Below are 18004 nucleotides of genomic sequence, written 5' to 3' on the forward strand. Positions count from 1 at the left end.
CACAAAGGCGGGGCTGGAGACCTGGCCCCGGCTCCGGATGCTCTGGGGGTCAGCCTGTCTGTGTGGTGGCTTTGAGGCATTACGAATAAATCAGCTTTAATATAGCCTTTTGTTTGGACGAGGGCTCTCAGAGGAGTAGTGAAATACTGACATGCCGCGATCTGAAACTGGAACCGTAAAACACCCAGTGCAAAGTCAGTGGAGAGCCTACTGGGGACTTGGCCAGGTCGCAGTGGGCTCGCGGTGGGCTAGGGTGGGATGGGTGCCCCGACCCTGAGCCCAGCCTGGTGCCCAGGGCCTGACCCTCCAAGGTTGAGGAAAGCCCATAAGTGGGGAGAATCTGTCAGCTGTCAGGCAGCACTGGGGTCCGTGAGCCCGGGGCTCCACTGCCAGTTATGCTCTTTAGCTCCAGGATAGCTCTGAGCCTGCTTTACCAGGCCCCTCCAGGGGCCAAAGCTCAGGATGGGAGTTCGATTACAGCAGGAAGCGTGCTTTGGTGTCCTCCAGCCCCACACTGGCGAGTTCAACCAGGATGCAGGGCAAAGGGCCTTTCTTCCAGCCAGACTCCCAGAGGCCTCAGGGCTGTGTTCTCAAGTCAGGGCGGCCTCCCCTGGTGTGCCCCGACGTGCGTACCTGGAAAATGGGGACAGAGTGGTTCCCGGCAACCAGGGCCCCTGGGAGGATTAAACGAGCTGACATCTAGGAAGTGCTCAGCGTGGGGCCCAGTAGAGTAAATCCGTCTGCTTTTCATGCAATAAGATGATCGGGAGGAGGTTTTCCTGGCCCAGTGCACTTGCTGCTGCCGTGCTGGACTCTGTGGGCTGGAAGCGAGTCTCGATCACACCTGCTGTCCAGGAGGGCCGGGCGGCTGCGTCGGGAAATGGGTTCAGGTGAACAGTGTGCCTTGGCAGACGACTGCACTTCAGCTGCCAGTGTGGACACCGCAGGGCCCTGGAGAAGCCCCCCAGGGACCCGACCCTCGGGCGCCTGCCTCTTGCTGTCTCTTCCAGGGAGAAGGGGCTATGGCCGCTGGTGGGTGGGGTCACGGGTTCAAGGCCACGGCTCCTGTGAGCTGTTCTCTTCCTCGCCTCCGACGTCCTCTTTTACTTCTTGCATCCCCGGCTCTGGCTGGTCCCCACGTGCTGGGGACCCCTGAGCCGGGCCTGCCCATCACGCAGAGGGACCCCACCGTGGCTGCTGCTATGATGGCGTTTTTATGGGCCTTGGTCTCCAACACGGGGCCGGTTGGAGAGTGGGATGGAGGGTGGCCGCAGGCTCAGCCGTGTCTCCAGGCGCCCTCAGGGTGCGGGGAGGTGGGAGCTTGCGTAGTCTCCGTCTGTTTACTTCTGCATGCATCTGGCTGGTGTGTCTCCCAAGTCTTACTCTCTTTTTATTATTTTAAAATAACAAGAAGTTACAGAAATAGTGCCGAGACCCATGTTCGCTTCACCTGGCTTCCTCTGATGACATTGCTCTGTGAGCCGGCAGAACCGGGAAAGTGGAACCTGAGCTCCTTTGCAGAGAATCCTGCCTTCGGGTTGAAGCTGGTGCCCAGATCCAAACTGCTGTGTCTGCCTTGTTTGGCCAACATCCTCTGTGTACATCTGTGTCCTTCCTCCTAGGAGGGAGAGGAACCAGTGCCCTCCCACCCAGAGTCCCACGAAACCTCCCGCCCCCTCCCCAAGCCTCCAAAAGGCCGTCCTTGGATTGCCTTGTTGTCTTGGCAGAAGCTTCTGAACAAGGGGCTTCCGTAGGGTCACCTGGCTTCTGCATCCACAGAGAGCAGTGATCGCCCCTTCCCAGGGCCGCCCCCCTCCCCTCCAACCTCCTCTGCTCCTGCTCTCCCTGCTTTCCCTAAGCTTGGGGGAGTGGGTAGGGAGGAGAGATCGCTCAGATACCAGGGAGATGAAGTGAGGTCCTACTTGGGACTTGCTGGGTGGCCTCTGATCTCTATTCCTGTGACCAAGACAGAATGGCTGAATGGGGTCAGAGCTCTGTGACCTCAGAGAGGGATACTCTTTGGGGCTGGGTGTCTCAGAGCATGGCGAGGCATCACCAAGGGCCTGGGCATCACCTTCGTTGCTGAGGAGGGAAGGCACAGTCCACTGGCCAGCCCCCCTCGGTTGAGTCAGTGGGGTGCCAGGCCCTTCACCCGTGTTATCGCCACGCTTTGTCATCACAGCCACTGGGAGGCGTGTGGCCTTTATCCTCCAGGGTTGCTGGCTAGGAAGTGGCACTAGAGCAGGGAGGGGCAAGGCGCAGCCACGTAGGTTCACCCACGGGCTGTGCACCTTCCCCTGCCACGGGTCTCACCCTGGTGCTGGGCTTCAGGGCGGAGCAAGATGGTGAGGGGATGGGGCTCAGCCCCAAAACATTGTGCTTGAGCTCACGCTCGCTGTCAGGAAATCTGATGTAATCAAATCGGCAGCCTCGTCTGGAGACATCTGGAAGGCTTCCTGGAGGAGGTGGCAGCTATGCTGGCCCAGTAGGTGGAGAGGTCAGGGGTCTGGGCCAGGGGATAAAGGAGGATGGGCACAGAGGCGGCAGAGGAGCCTACGGTGGTGAGTGGATGGGTCTGACTGTTCACTGACTTATTTAACAAGCTTCTCACGGATATTTCCTTGTCATCTACACTAACACGTACGATGCTTCCCTGGAGGTTCAGACGGTAAAGAATCTGCCTGCAAGACAGGAGACCCAGGTTTGACTCCCTGGGTTGGGAAGATCCCCTGGAGAAGGAAATGGCTTCCCTCTCCAGTATTCTTGCCTGGAGGATTTCATGGACAGAGGAGCTTGGTGGGCTGCAATCCAGGGGGTCTCAAAGAGTCAGATGCGACTGAGTATCTAATACTTTCACTTTCACATCATAGCAACTCACCTACACTGCCAGACACAGTGCTTCTCAGGAGCATCGCTAAACACGTGCTGCCCAGACCGTGAGATGCAAAACAATGTTTCACAGAGAAGGCCCATGCCACCTCCCGTCCCACCCCAGCCCTGAATCTGACGCTTGCTGGAGCCCCATTTGCCCCAAACTTTAAACCTAACCCTCACCCTAAACCTCACACAAACTCTAACTTGAGTCCCAGCTCTAACCCTGGCCCTAACCCAGCTCACTGTGGACCCGCTCATTCCATCTCTGCTCCAGCCCTGGGAGCCGACACAGCGTCTGTGTCACAGATGAGGAAACCGAGCCCCCGAGAGCACAAGGCTCCTCAATTGTGGAACCAGGATTCAGACCAGACCCCTCGGGCTCTGGGAACACGGTTGTCCCCTTGTGAAGTCCTCTGGGCTCTGCAGAGGAGCCTGGAGCCGGGGGGCCCCAGGCACTGAATCCAGAGGCAGGGCGTGGCAGGTGGGGACCCAGGCTCTCTGCTCTGCGGAGGTTTCTGCTGGAGGAAGATGTCTGGTGCCATCGGCAGCCTTGACAAGTGCTTTAATGGCCCGGTTGGGAGTGAGAACCTCCAGGGGGCTCCTGGAGCATGTGGGGAGTTCCCCATCATGGAGAGTCCAGGAGGGCTTCATGGAGGAGGGAGAGAGGGCAGAGCAGGTGAGCCTCCTGGGGTCGCGGCAGTGAATGAGGACACCCATGCAGTCTGGGGTGTCTACTGGGAAGCGCTGAGCTCTGCCAAGGCCCGACTCTGGAGAACTAGCACCCACACCACATGGCTTTCTGAGCCTGATGAATCTTCACCCTTCCCCTCCAGGGCCTTTAGCAGAGAGAAACAGGATTCCTTTCCGTGGTAAATAAACGTGGAATCGATTTCTCTTAACAGAGTTGACTTCTTTGGGCGGATGCATCTCGGCGAAGGCGTCCACTGCTGAGCCCACGGCCTTCCTTCGGGGTAGGGTGAGGGCCATCCGGCTGCCTTGTGGTCAGCAGGAAGCCCCTTCCTCTTCAGCTCGGGCTGGTGAGAACTCCCCAGGAGGCTGTTCTAGGAGCCATGGGCTCGGCCTCAGGCCAGCGGGTCTGGTTCTAGTTCCACCGTCTCCCGAGTGTGCCTCTGGGAGTGGCCACTGCCCCTCCCACCTCCACTTCCCATGCGAAGTGGGAACCAGGGGCCCATTTACAGGGCTGTTGGGGGAAACAGTGTGAGAACATGCGTTCTCTCCTGGCCGCCTGTGTGCAAGCTTTCAGGGAGAAGACTGGTGCTTTTGAGGGGCAGGGGTCCGCGCCTGCCCCCGTATCACCATTCACACTCATGTCTGGTTGAGGGCTGGGGACCATCCGGGTGAGGACCTCCTTCAGGTTTCCGTCACTTGGTCCGACGCCCTCTCTGCCCCCGAGGGAGCAGGACTGCCTCAGGGTCCAGGCAGCCCTGCTCAGTTATGAAGGGGTTTGTCAGCGTGCTTCACTGGAAGCAGTGATTAAGCACCAGCTGAAAGCTTTCATCAGGGTCTAATCTTTGCCAGCCATGTACGCCAGCCCCACCAGCATGAAAATGAGCATTTATTTTTCATGTTTTGAAGGTAGGAGGGAGAAAGACTATGACCAGATATGAGGGTTCATCAGAGGTGAGGTGCCCTGCAGTGGCCCTGCAGCCCGAGCTCACACACACACACACACACACACACACACACACACACACGTGCACGCATGCCCTTCTTGTGTGGAGACGGAATCACTGACCCAAGCTCACACACACACACACACACACACACACACACACGTGCACGCATGCCCCTGATGTGTGGAGACGGAATCGCTGACCCAAGCTCACACACACACACACACACACACACACACACACACGTACACATGCCCCTGATGTGTGGAGGTGGAGTGGCTGACAGGCCAATGGTTCAGAGGGCTGCAGATAGTAAAGGGTCCCCAGTGGAGATCACCCCTCTCCTCCTGTCAGCCCTCCCCCTCCCCCAAGGCCACCCTGTAGAAAGTCCCTTCTGCCCCCTCTAGTGTGTCACCATGCGTCTTTAAGCAGAAATGAGTATCGACCATTATCCTCTCTCCCTTTTTTAATGGAGGTAAAATTCAAGGAACAGAAAACCTACCATCGGAACCGTGCTACAGAGTTCGGCTCAGGGGGTCCGCCTCTCCCGTTCTGAACACAGAAGGGACACGACACTGCTCCTTCCCGGCTCCACTCACTGAGCTGGCCTCCTGGCGGGGAGGGGGAGGGCGTGTCCTTTCTGCAGTCTCCATGGTGCGTCTTTGCTCTTGGACGCCGCCTCATGTCCCTGTGGGCAGCTGCATCCCGGCGAGCCGGCCAGGCCTGTGGGTGGGTCTGCACGGAGCTTCTAGTCTCCAGCTGCTATAAACAGCTTGCGGGCATTTGCTCGGGACACCATCAGTTCATGTGCACGGGGACATCCATGGAAGAGCTCCCTAAGTGGGAGTGCCGGGCCACGGGGCGATGGGCTGTGACTGCCTGCTGTCGTGTTCCCGCTGCAGTGTGTCCCGGGGCCCGGAAAGAGCTCCGTCGTGAGCCCGTCCTGCCCACGTCTCTCCCATCTGTCCTGGTCTAGCCTGTGCCTCCCTGGGCTGGCATCCTTCTAAGTGCAGGGAGCGAGTGAGGCACCAGGGCCCACCAGGGCTGGCCCAGGAGGACGTCCTAACCCTCGAGACGTGGGCCCAAGAACAGCTCTGCTATTGGGTGAGGCATTGGCTGAGTCCTACGTTATCCCCGCAGACGGAGGGGGATGCTGGGCTCAGGGAGGCCAAAGGCCGAGGTGACATGAAGCAGCTCTAAGGCTCGAGGCAGGGAGGTGCCCACGGGCCTCCCGGAAGGTCAGCCAGCAAGCTGCCGTCCTGCAGACGCAGCCTAGCCAGGCCAAGGCCACAGCCCCGTGTCCTCCAGGAGGTCACCCCGACATCCCCTTCTTTAGCACCCGCTGTAGGGCAGCCTTCTTGCCCAGCGCACGGAGCCCACCAGGACCCAAGTCCCATCTGTACCTGAGGTTGGGCGCCTTGTTTACATTGAATTAGGCTGCGTCCACGATCCTCTGGGGCCCCCAGGGTGGTCTCCTGAAAACAGAATACAGATCTCTTATGAAACTGGTGCAGTTTCCAATTCACTGTGAATGTTCAGGTGATTTTATTTTTTTTTCCAGTCAGTGATATCAAAATGCCTCCCTCCTGTGTTTTGATCAACAGCCCCTTCCCCTAGGAACTGGGATTCCCTGTTGACTCAGATAGTAAAGCGTCTGCCTGCAATGCAGAAGACCGAAGTTAGATCCCTGGGTCGGGAAGATCCCCTGGAGAAGGGAATGGCAACCCACTCCAGTGTTCTTGCCTGGAGAATCCCATGGGCGGAGGAACCTGGCAGGTTGTAGTCCATGGGGTTGCAAGGATTGGACACAACTGAAAGACTACACTTTTCTTTTCTTTCTCTTTTCCCCTGGGAACTAATGCTTGCCTGCGTGCATGCTCAATTACTCAGCTGTGTCCGACTCTTTGGGACCCCATGTACTGTAGCGCACCAGGCTCCTCCATCCATGGGATTTTCCATGCAAGAACACTGGAGTGGGTTGCCACTTGCTCCTCCAGGGGATAGACCCAGAGACTGAGGGACATGGAGCTTGAAGGGTCTGCCCCTAGAGCAGAGGGGTCTTCCCACTGCCAACTACAGAATCAGGGGTGTCAGCTGGGGCTGTCCGGCTCTCCTCAGGTGCCAGGCTGATCAGCTGGGCAGTTCCTTGGGTCCACCCCGAGACAGGCACAACCTGGGTCCTGGCCTCGGACCTCTATTCTCCTCCTACTTCGTGGGTCAGCGTGGTGCCTGGCAGGTGAGTCTACGCCCCAGCAGGAAGAGGGGTGGTATGCTCTTGATGGGAGAGTGGCTTGTGAGCAGGCGGCCAGGGCATCTCCTCTGCCTGGCTTCGCCGCCTTCGTCGTCGTCACTTTGGAAAATGCCATCTATATTTCTGCCAATGAGCGGTTTGAGTGCTTGCTTTACAGCAGGCTCTGTACCCAGCGCTGGGACATAAAACAAGGCACAGCCCCCACCCTCCTCAAAGGCTCATGACTCAGGGTGGTGACAGACCTGTGGGCTGTGCTGGCAGAATGGGAAGCGCAGGGTCTGAAGGACTTTGGAGGAGACAGTGAATCCAGGGGAGGAGCCTGGGGGACTTCCTGGAGGTGGTGTCAGTTAGTCTGCGATCTGAATACTGAGTAGGATTTAACTCAGGTATTAGAGGTGGGGGGTGGGGTGAGAGGAAGAGGGTCCCACAGTGAGGACCAGCTTGTGCAAAGGCCGGAGCTTGGAATGAAGGGGGTGGGCATGAGTCGGGAATCTCACTCAGAGGGAGTGGGAGGGGGTGCCCCTTGGTGATGGCCCACTGTGGCAGGACAGAGTCCACACCGGCAGAAGTTACCAGGAGATTGAGCTCGGCGCACAGAGGGGCCTGAGCACCAGGCCAGGCGCTGAGCTCCCCACCGCCCAGGTGTGCAAGAGCCCACATGGCAGCTGCTCTCCAAGGATGCGAGGCTGACAATTCTGCCCTGGATGGGGCCAGATTAAACAGACTTTGAGGTCCCTTCCAGCTGTCACGCTCCCGCTTCTTGAAATCCCCTCTGGGAACAGCAAGACGATAAAATATAAATCAATAGGTTAAAAATACGCTTGTCTCCTGCACGTCCAGGGCCTGTCACTCTGCTGCCTTCCCCGATCTTCAGAGGATCCTGCTTGACTCTGGCGGCCCAAGAGCCCAGCAGGAGAAAATCGCTTTGTTCCCGAGCAAGGCAGGCCGATCGCGCCTCCATTGACAAGACCTCGGGTTTTTTTTTTTTAATCATCGCTGTCTCTAAAACGCACACTGTCCCATTTCACTTGACATCTCCTCCTTATATCTTCCCTGCTTTAATCACCAGGGAAAGAAAGATCAACCAGACTGTGGCAGTGACTACACCCCCGAGACGGAGAGCAGAAAAGCCCTGCTCCCCAGAAGGCACCAAACTTGGGTTTGGTGTGTGGTGACCCCAAATTAACCAGGCTGACCGCTCTGCTGGGACCCCGGGGGCTGGCCCCGCTTCACCTCCTGGGGTTCCCATGGCAACGGGGATGTTAGGAGCCACTAATAGGGTCTGGCAGTGAGTGAAATGAAATTTGATGTATGTGGAAATGCAGAGGCTTGTGAAGTAATTGGGGAGAGGGGGCCCCTTTCTCGCCCGGCAGGTGAATGAAATCCCATTCCCTTGCTGTTCATACATTCTGGCGGGGTCGGGGGGCGGGTGGGGAACTTTTGGCTGCTTATGTGCATTTATTTTCATTTTTATAAACAGTCATGTTTCCTGCACAGGCCTGTAATGAAGACGCTTTGTTAAGTTAGGGCCCAGTGTGTGTGGTGAACAGTTTAGCACCAAAAACAAAAATCATGTGTGCCTTTGATGATTCGTGCCCACCTCCTCCCCAGCCGCCATGCCCCCCCCACAGGTCCCAGCTGTCCCCACCTGCCTTCCCAACCCGCTGTCATCGGCTCTGCCATTGGCCTCTGCTCTGGGGAACCTTAATGACAGCATGTGCTTTGGGGCTGCCCCATCCTTGCCTGCAGCCCCCAGCTGCTGTTTCTGGCCACCTTCTTGTTCTCGAAGGCATGGATGGGGACAAAGCCCCTCTTACAAAGCCTCACCCCATACGTTCCTGCTCACTGGGACCACCTCCTCCTCGGCTCCCTGGGGCTACAGTCTGGGGCTGAGCTGGGGAGATTCCTGCTGAGTGGCAGCTACTGCTGGATGGACCTCACGGGCGTGGGATGTTCCCAGTGTCACGGTGAAGCACAGAGCGACTTTTTGGAGCAGAAACCAGCATAGGGTCTGAGTGCTCTGGGGCTTGGCGGCTGGGGCTCATGGGAAGAGCCCCCCTCCACCCCATCCTGGGTAGGGGAGGGTCATCATACCCCGCCCTGTTGAGAACCCTGAAAGCCCCTGATCTCTGCCTTTATCTCTGTTGCCATCACAGGTGATCTTGATCCTGACCAAGTATTACCACGCAGACATGGGGAAGGTTCTGGAAAGTTCTCTGTGGCGGTAAGTCAGCCCGAGGGCGGGCCTCATCTCCTCCTGTACCTGCGCGTCTCCAGGCTGGGGCTGGGATCCTGGGGCTGGGCTGGAGCAGGCCCCTCCCGTTGGCAGCCTCTCGACTTCCCTTCCGCTGGAAAATGCGTGTAGGAGAAGGTGAAGGCCAATTAGGAGTCCCGTCAGCGGCGCACGCAGGGCTGGGCACAGACAGGCGTCGGAAGGCGTCTTTGCTTTCTCCCCTTTGTGTCTGTGCTCCTTTCCCCTTGCTGTCGTCCTCCCCGGGGGGAGGAGGGGGGAGGGGGGCTGCCTTGTGAATTCAGGTCAGTGCACAATTTCCTCTGCTTGTGCTCTGAGCTTCCGACACAGCGCCCGGAGTCCCCCCAGACACGCCGATTAGCCTCACGGAACGGGGGTCTTTCTTTCTCTCTGGCTCAGTCCAAGAGCTTGGAAAATAAAGAACCCACCACTGCCGATGGGCGTTATCTGTCTATGTGAAATGTGAATTCAGTCCAAGAGGTAGGCGGCCTCTTTGATGGTTTCAGGGAGGTGGGCGAGGAGGAGGCCTGGAGATGTCATCTGGGTTATGGTCGGCTTTGCATTTGTGTCTGCGGCACAGCAAGCCACTCGCACGTTCTTGCCTGGAGAATCCCAGGGACAGCGGAGGCAGAGTGGGACTGAAGTGACTTAGCACCTAAGCTCCCTGGAAGGGGAAGGAAAGGTCCCAGCGTCTCGGGCTGGCGTTTCAGTGCATTTCTCAGGCGAGGACGCTGTGTCCTGCGGGCATCACTCGACATTTTCACTTTCTCTGCATGTTGAACCGTTTTGCTTTCCAAGACATGTTTCTCAAGTAATAATTAATTCTTTCTTTTTTCTACTTGAAATCTATTAAAAACACAGAAACCTGCTGATCAGGACTCCTGACATGCATGTCGCCACCTTGAGTTGATTTCCTGTTGGCCTTTGGCTTTGCTTTTAGTGAAGGGGCCTCATAATTGCTTCCTAGTTGGTTCTCACCGAGGTGTTGCCCTGATGCTCCTGCAAGTTGCTGAAATGAGCTCTGAGTTGGCTGTGTCCTTTGCCAGATGAGGAGCAGGGTGGACTTGTGCGGGTGTGGTCGCCCTGGTGCGAATGTGGGGAGTGGGCAGCTTTGCGTTTTCCTTCCCTTTTCCCGCAGAAGTGCCTTTCTGAGCCAGCGCCTTTCAGCCCCCGACTTGCCTCCCAGACTTGCCAGCCTGCTTTCCAATTCCATGCCAGCCTCAAGATAAGGCGCCTGCCACAGATGCTTTGCGGGCCAGGACCCCCACTTCTTTATGTGTTGGGACGTTTCAATCTCATGCCTTGAAGCACCTCATTCAGCAAGGAGCCTGCTTTCAGAAATGCTCCTCTGGGGGTAGATAAGGCTGTTTGTTCATTGTTTGGGATGAAAGCAGAGAGTGGCGTGAGCTTTAAAGCTCCAATGAAATCTCATTGGTTGCCCTTTGAAGGTCCGCATTTGGGGACTGGTTTCGGGGCCAGGCTCCTTGAGAAGGGCCGGCTCCTGGAGGGTTCTCCCCTGCCAGGTGGATGGTCCAAGGACAGGTCCCCTTGGCTGCAAAGTAGAGAGAGGCACGTGTCCTCTCTAGCTCCAAGCAGAGTCCTTCTACTAAGTTAACTCAGTCTGCAGCCCCTGCCTGTCAGCCCAGGTCTCCATGAATGTTTGTTAATCCCCTGGAGTGTGGGAGCCGGTTCTGTCTGCTCCTGCAGCATCTACACAAGCCGGGACAGAAGAGCTGAGGTTATTGTGAGTGTGGCTTGAGTAGCCAGCAGTCCTTCCTGGTATCATTGTGCTGCTTCCCAGAGTTGCTGGGCGGAGTTAAAATTTGTGGCAAGGCTTTGTGGGGGCTTCGTGGGGGTGGAAATGACCTTGGCTAGCCCTCCATTGTGGCCTCAAGACTCAGAATTCTTCATATACAGATAGGGAAACCAGGCTGTTACCAAACAGGGTTCCTGGCCTCCTTAATCTTTGGAAGGACTGATGCTGAAGCTGAAGCTCCAATACTTTGGCCGCCTGATGTGAAGAACTCATTGGAAAAGACCCTGATGCTGGGAAAGACTGAAGGCAGGAGAAGGGGGCAGCAGAGGATGAGATGGTTGGATGGCATCATCGACTCAATGGACATGAGTTTGAGCAAACTCTGGGAGATAGTAAAGGGCAGGGAAGCCTGGTGTGCTGCAGTCCATGGGGATATGACTCGGCGACTGAATTCAAGAGGCCAGACTACACATTCAGGCAAGGCTTTACTGGGGTCCCTGCTGCAGCAGGAGGGAGTGAGACCAAGTAACAGGTTTCTTTGCTTGCTCCCTGTGGGGGGCCAAGCTGGTTCCTTAATGGAGTGAGGGCAGGGGTGTGTCCGAGGGTCAGGCAGGAGGGCTGGCTTAGGTGGTTTGCCCACCTGTTGGTGATGTTGAGTGCAGAGGTCAGGCGCAGTACCCTGTTTTGCTCCTGAAAACCTCTTTTTACTCCTGGCTTTTCAGACATGGCTTCCCTGGTTGAATCCACCTGCAATGCAGGAGATGCGGGTTCAATCCCTGGGTTGGGAAAATCCCCTGGAGAAGGAAATGGCAGCCCCACTCCAGTACTCTTGCCTAGAGAATTCCAGGACAGAGGAGCCTGGTGGGCTACAGTCCACGGAGTCACAAAGAGTCTGGATAGGACTGAGCGACTAAAGAACAACATGGCTTCAGATGTGGCAGCTGGGGTTTTGGTCTTTGTGAATCTTGTCCAGAATTTGCTCCAACGGTGCATGCACGCAGCAGTTTTTAGTCCCTTATATCTCTTTGTATTTTATTGCTCGAGGAGACGTTTGTCCAGGTGAAAGCTCTGCTGCAAAGGGTTTCCAGTCCCAACCTGTCTCAAGGAAGACAAACCACCCACCTCAGAGAGTCTCCACAGGGAGCTCTTTTTCCTCTCAAGAGCTGCTGTCTCCTTGTCTGTAAAGTGGAAACATCCCTGGATGGGAAATCGTGAAGACTGAGGGAGACTGCATACGAACCATCCCCAGAACAGCACTCAGTCTAAATTTAGTTTTCCTCCTAAGCAAATCAACAGATTTTAATTTTCCACATTCTTTTCTCATCAGTCTCTAGACTCAGACATTTCCTCTCCTTTATTAAAAATACATGCAGAAGCATCAGTCATTTCCAGAAAGTTCATCCACATCCCCACCTGTCAGGCCTGATTTCTGTGTTTATCTCATCTCTCTAGTGCTGAGACTGCCGTACCGTGAGACGTAGAATCAAGCTGCGCACCTTCTCTCTCTCACACATGCAAGGAGTTTCCCGTTTTTCCGTGCGGTATCACAGACCACGTGATTATTTTTTATGGCTGTGCACTCACCCCTGGGATTTATTTGTTCTAACTCCTAGCCCTGCCTCCCTTGTGGCTCAGATGGTAAAGAATCTCCCTACAATGCAGGAGACCTGGGCTCCGTCTCTTTGTTGGGACGATCCCCTGGAGAAGGGCATGGCAACCCACTGCAGTATATTCTTGCCTAGAGAATCCCGTGGACAGAGGAGCCTGGTGGGCTGCAGTCCATGGGGTCGCAAAGAGTCGGACATGCCTGAGCGACCAACGCTTTCACGCCGTACACAAAGCTCCGAGACATTCCGGCAAGTCGCTTTCCTCTCTCTTTGTTTCCTTGGAAGCGTCTTCAGTTCAGTCGCTCAGTCGTGTCCGACGCTTTGCAACCCCATGAATCGCAGCACGCCAGGCCTCCCTGTCCATCACCAACTCCCGGAGTTCACTGAGACTCACGTCCATTGAGTCAGTGATGCCATCCAGCCTTCTCATCCTCTGTCGTCCCCTTCTGCTTTCCATTTCTGAGCCAGACGGTCTGAGCAGATTCATGGCTAGCACGCGGCAACGCCAAATTCTTTTCCAGGAGGAACGCAACACCCCGCGGGGGCAGTGCCCTGCTTCCTGGTCACCTTTGGGCTGACAGCTTTTCTAGAACTTGCTAACCTATCGGCCCAGAGGGAGGCAGTGCCATTTCCATACCCCTAGCGAGGGTGAGTGGTTTCTAGGTTTAATCGCGTTTTCTCTTGCGAGCATCACCTGCTCATATCCCCCGTGTTGTGACCGTGCAAGCTTGTTTAGAAGAGGAGAGACTGCCATCGGCCCTTGGTCAGAATGTCACCCGCCCTCTGTCTGCTGTTAAGGGCACACGTGGAGGGCGGTTTGGGGTGCTGGTGCCTGGCAAACACGTATTTAGTGCGGTTATTAAAGACACATTTATTGAACGTGCACCCAGACTCCCAAGAATTCTCCGGCGTAATCGCGATAAATACATTTTTACTCACAGATGTGGTATTTACAGTCTGGAAATGACTCTGAAATCTAAGCTGGATGCAGGTTTAATTGTCCTGTCTTTTGTGGGCCACATGGCAGGAGTGTCTCTCCCTGTTTCCCTGGCTGGTTTTGAGGATCCAGCCCTCTGCCCCTTCCTTCTGTGTGGGCACTGTTCTCTGCTCAGCCTCTCAGCCTGGGGGTTGGGGGGAGCATGGGAGCCCTTCCCCGAGAAAGCTGCGGATTGGCCTCGGGGGTTGGACAAGCATAGAGCTGGTCCACTTCCCCTCCTGGACCATCCGGAGGTGAATGGTAACTACAGGAGCCGGCTGACCCTGCCCTGGCCTACATGTCCAATCTCTGCAAGTGTCCCTGGACTGCTGGGGCAAAGGACCAAGGTCTAGGGGCTTAAAACCAGAAGAATGTTCTTCCACTATCCTACGGCCCAGGAATCTGAAATGGAGATGCGGGCAGGGCCAGCCTCCCTCTGGAGGCACTGGAGGCACTCCTTCCTGCCTCTTCCAGCTCCTGGGAACTGGGGGCTGGGAGCGGGGGGCCTTCCTAGCGGTCGCATCTCTCCAGTCTCTGCCTCCGTCTTCACGCGGCCTCCTCCATGTTGCTCCTCCATGTGTTCCTTATAAGGACACTTATGATTGGATTTGGGGCCCACCCGGGCGATCCAGGGTGAGCTCATCTCGAACTCTGTAACTTCATTACATCTCCAAAGGCATCGTTCCAAATATGGTCGCACGCAGCCTCAGGGGGTTTGGATGTGAACGGAGGTGCTAGCGGTAAAGAATCCGCCTGCCAGTGCAGGAGACTAAGAGACAAGGGCTCAGTCCCTGGGTGGGGAAGATCCCCTGGAGGAGGGCACGGCAACCCACTCCGGTGTTCTTGCCTCGAGAATCCCATGGACAGAGGGGCCTGGTGGGCTACAGTCCGTAGTGTGGCAAAGGGCTGGACACGACTGAAGTGCCTAGGCACACACACCTTTCTGATGCCCCTGCTCAGCTCAGGACACATCCGCCATGAAGCTGCGCAGCCCCTGCCCGGATCCGGCCTCCCCAGCGGCTCTCGCAGCGGCACCCTGTGTCCCTGTTCCCTTGGCCACCCTCCCCTCCGGACACCGCGTGCTCGGCGGTCCCAGCAGCCCTTCCCAGCTTGCCCCACTGCTGCCCCCCAGACCCCTCTCCTTGTGAGGCCTGAGGCTCGTGGCACACACACACGCCCACGTCTGGTCCTGCCAGCTCGCCCTGGTGGCCACCACGGCCGACACTCATGTATCCTGGCGCCCTGTCCGAGCCCAGGCTGGGGAGCTCCGTGGGCAGGGCCAAAACCTGCAGGGGCAGGCAAGAAGAACATAAGCGCTCACGGGGCACCTAAAGGCCTGGTGTGCAGCTTGTATTTCCTCCTCGACAGACCTGTGACGACGTTGAGGTCAGGATAGACAGTCCTGGAGATACAAATGCTAGGACAAAATGATCCGTACGTAGCCCCCTGGAGAGTGCCCATGCCTGCATCTCTGGGCATCTCTGGGAAGCTGCAGGGCCCAGAGTCTCAAGAGCCCAGGTTTCTGCCAGCCACCCAGGCTAGGGTCCTGAGAGGCCTGTTTGGGGTCTCCAAAGCTGGATCCCAAATGGCCAGCTGGGCTCGGCGGCCTCATAAATGCTCCCAACAAGGTGGACGCAAGCCCTCAAGAGCTGAGCAGCGGCAAATGTGTAGATGGTGAGTCCTTAGCAGGAGGTACATAAAAGTCACTTGAAAAGGTCTTAAAAACTACCACCCTGCCTTGGCAGACGTGGACTCAGCGTGGGAATCTCTCAGAAGTGCCCCAGGGGAGACCAGCCCCAGGAAGGCCGCTCCAGAGCAGGAGTGCTCAGGCTTCCCTGCTCTGTGTGTCCACCAGGTTTCCAGGTGCGGGCCAGGCTGCTGCTCCAGGGACCGCACTTTGAGTAGCCGGGGGCTGGGCTGACAAGAGTGAGGCTCAGCATGCCGCTGGCGCCCCCCCTGGGGGGCACCCAGACCAGCTCCCAAGCCCCACCCCCTGCAGGGACGCCGTGCCCAGCTCCCATCCCGCCCCCTATCCCCTCTTCCACTCTCACCCTCACTCCTCAGCCTCCAGCCCCAGCCTGCTGGCTGAACCTTGACCATCGTGTATAGTCCATCCCTTCTGTAGAACTTGCATGCTGTGCCCTTGATGTTGACCCTCAGGTACCAGCTCCTCGTGGACATTTCATCTCAGTGTAAACCTCTTTTCCTCAAAGAAGCTGCCCCACTGCTCAGCAAAACTCAGCCCCCCAGGCACTCTACCACATCTCTCCTGAAGGGTGGGGGGTCCCTGCGTATGGTTTGTCCCCTGTATGGTATGGTGCCCCCTTCGACCCCTGGTTGCCAGAACATACACAGGTTGAGGATGGAGACCAGTAGGGTCGGCTGCAATGATCTCCCAATGCCCAGAACCTAGATCAGATCTGGTACAGAAGGTGATGTTGGGCATTGGGTGTATGGGTGGATGGAGGGAGGGATGGATGGGTATGCAGACGGGTGGATGGGTGGATGGGTATGTGGATGGTTGGGTGGATGGAGGGATGGGTATGCAGATGAGTAGATGGATGGATGGGTATGCAGATGAGTGGATGGGTGGATGGATATACAGATGGGTGGATGAGTGGGTGAATGGATGGATATACAGATGGATGAGTGGATGGGTGGATGGATGGATATATAGATGGGTGGATGGTTGGATGGAGGGATGGGTATACAGATGAGTGGATGGGTGGATGGATATACAGATGGGTGGGTGGATGGGTGGATGGATGGATGGATATACAGGTGGGTGGATGGGTGGATGGAGGGATGGATATACAGGGTGGTGGATGGGTGGATGGATGGATGGCTATACAGATGGGTGGGTGGATGGGTGGATGGATATATAGATGGGTGGATGAGTGGATGGATATATAGATGAGTGGATGAGTGGATGGGTGGATGGATATATAGATGGGTGGATGGGTGGATGGATATATAGATGGGTGGATGAGTGGATGGATATATAGATGGGTGGGTGGGTAGATGAGTGGATGGATATATAGATGGGTGGATGGGTGGATGGATATATAGATGGGTGGATGAGTGGATGGATATATAGATGGGTGGGTGGGTAGATGAGTGGATGGATATATAGATGGGTGGATGAGTGGATGGATATATAGATGGGTGGATGGGTGGATGGATATATAGATGGGTAGATGAGTGGACGGATATATAGATGGGTGGATGGGTGGATGGATATACAGATGGGTGGATGGGTGGATGGATATACAGATGGATGGATAGATGGATGGAGGGAGGGACAGATGTACAGATAAACATACGACTGGGTGGACAGAGAGACGGATCGACAGATGACGGATGGATGCATGGATGGACGTACTGTGATGTGGTCCTTGGGAAACACTGTCGGGACCAGGAAGACCCTTCAGGCCTCTGAGGCCACCCCAGCAGGTAGGGCGGGAGCCAGGAGCACAGAGCTGGCCCCGATGCCATCAGATGTTGTGAGAGGGGCTGGGGGGGTCCTGAGCCAGGGAGAAGGCAGGCCTTGGCTCACGTTCCATGGTCCGCTTCCCTCTGCTGTCGTGTAGCCCCAGCCCGCGGCCCTGTTCACACACTGCCTGGACGCTGTGGAGGCCATGCCGGCCCTGCCCTTCCACCCCCACATGTGACCTTGGGCGAGACTTTTAGTCGGGCAACCTCGGGAATACTGGAGTGGGAGTACTGGGGTCTCGAGTTTTCTCTGAGTGACTTGGTGGAACCCCACCCTTTTGTTAGGGCTTGTTATTGTTGTTCAGTCGCTCAGTCGTGTCTGACTCTTTGCGACCCCATGGACTGCAGCACACCAGGCTCCTCCGTCCTCCGCTATCTCCCTGTGTTTGCTCAAACTCATGTCCATTGAGTCGGTGATGCCATCTATCCATGTCATCCTCTGTTGCCCCCTTCTCCTCCTGCCCTCAATCTTTCTAGCATCAGGGTCTTTTCCAATGAGTCAGCTCTTTGAACTGGGTAGAGGGAGGGGGAGGGGGGATTCTCTTCCTCTGTCTTCACTTTAATCCTGAAATCTTGAATGGACACAGTGGGTGTGGAATGCGGTGTGCCAGCTGCCTGAGTACCCACGTGCCAGAGACAACCCCGTGCTCACCAAATAATCCAAGCATTTCTCCCTCCCCCGGGCCTCCCGTGTGGTTATTGTGGGGTCATGTCATTTATCTGAACCAGTGGTCCATGACCAGGAATAATGCGGCTTAAGCCACTGAAGTCTGGGGCTTCTGCTGTTACTGCAGCAGAGTGCAGTCTAGCCCAACACGGGCTCCCCGTCTTTTTCTTCCTGGGCTCTCCATCTCTTAAAACCTGGCTACACTCGTCCAGGTTCGGATCCAGAGCAGCTCTCCCCTCCTTCCTTCCACCTCCCCCACGCCCGCTATCCCCGACCCCAGAAGTCATCCCCATGGGGGTGTCCTGCGTTAAGTACACAGGTTATGTGTCTATCCACAATCAATATGTCCTCGGATTTAGTGTGATTTACAAATCAGCGCGGATGGCATCGTTCTGCCTTTAGAAACATGACTAATGCTCGCGCCTCGGTTTTGGTCCTTCATCCCTGCAGCCCTGGAAGCCCTGTTAGCTGGCTGAGCCACGCCTTCCCCCTGTGG

The 18004-nt window shown here is 56.4% G+C and overlaps 1 protein-coding gene across 2 annotated transcripts in view; it reads left to right on the forward strand.

Moving 5' to 3' along the window:
• SORCS2 (sortilin related VPS10 domain containing receptor 2) overlaps positions 1–18004 on the forward strand; it is a 491847-nt gene that overhangs the window by 178983 nt on the left and 294860 nt on the right. For both annotated transcript variants that reach the window (XM_069594798.1, XM_069594797.1), the window contains exon 2: positions 8916–8983. In XM_069594798.1, the coding sequence (XP_069450899.1) occupies positions 8916–8983 (68 nt within the window). The remainder of the gene's footprint in view (positions 1–8915; positions 8984–18004) is intronic.

Source organism: Ovis canadensis, chromosome 6 (assembly GCF_042477335.2).
Source record: "Ovis canadensis isolate MfBH-ARS-UI-01 breed Bighorn chromosome 6, ARS-UI_OviCan_v2, whole genome shotgun sequence".
NCBI classification, from domain to species: Eukaryota; Metazoa; Chordata; class Mammalia; order Artiodactyla; family Bovidae; genus Ovis; species Ovis canadensis.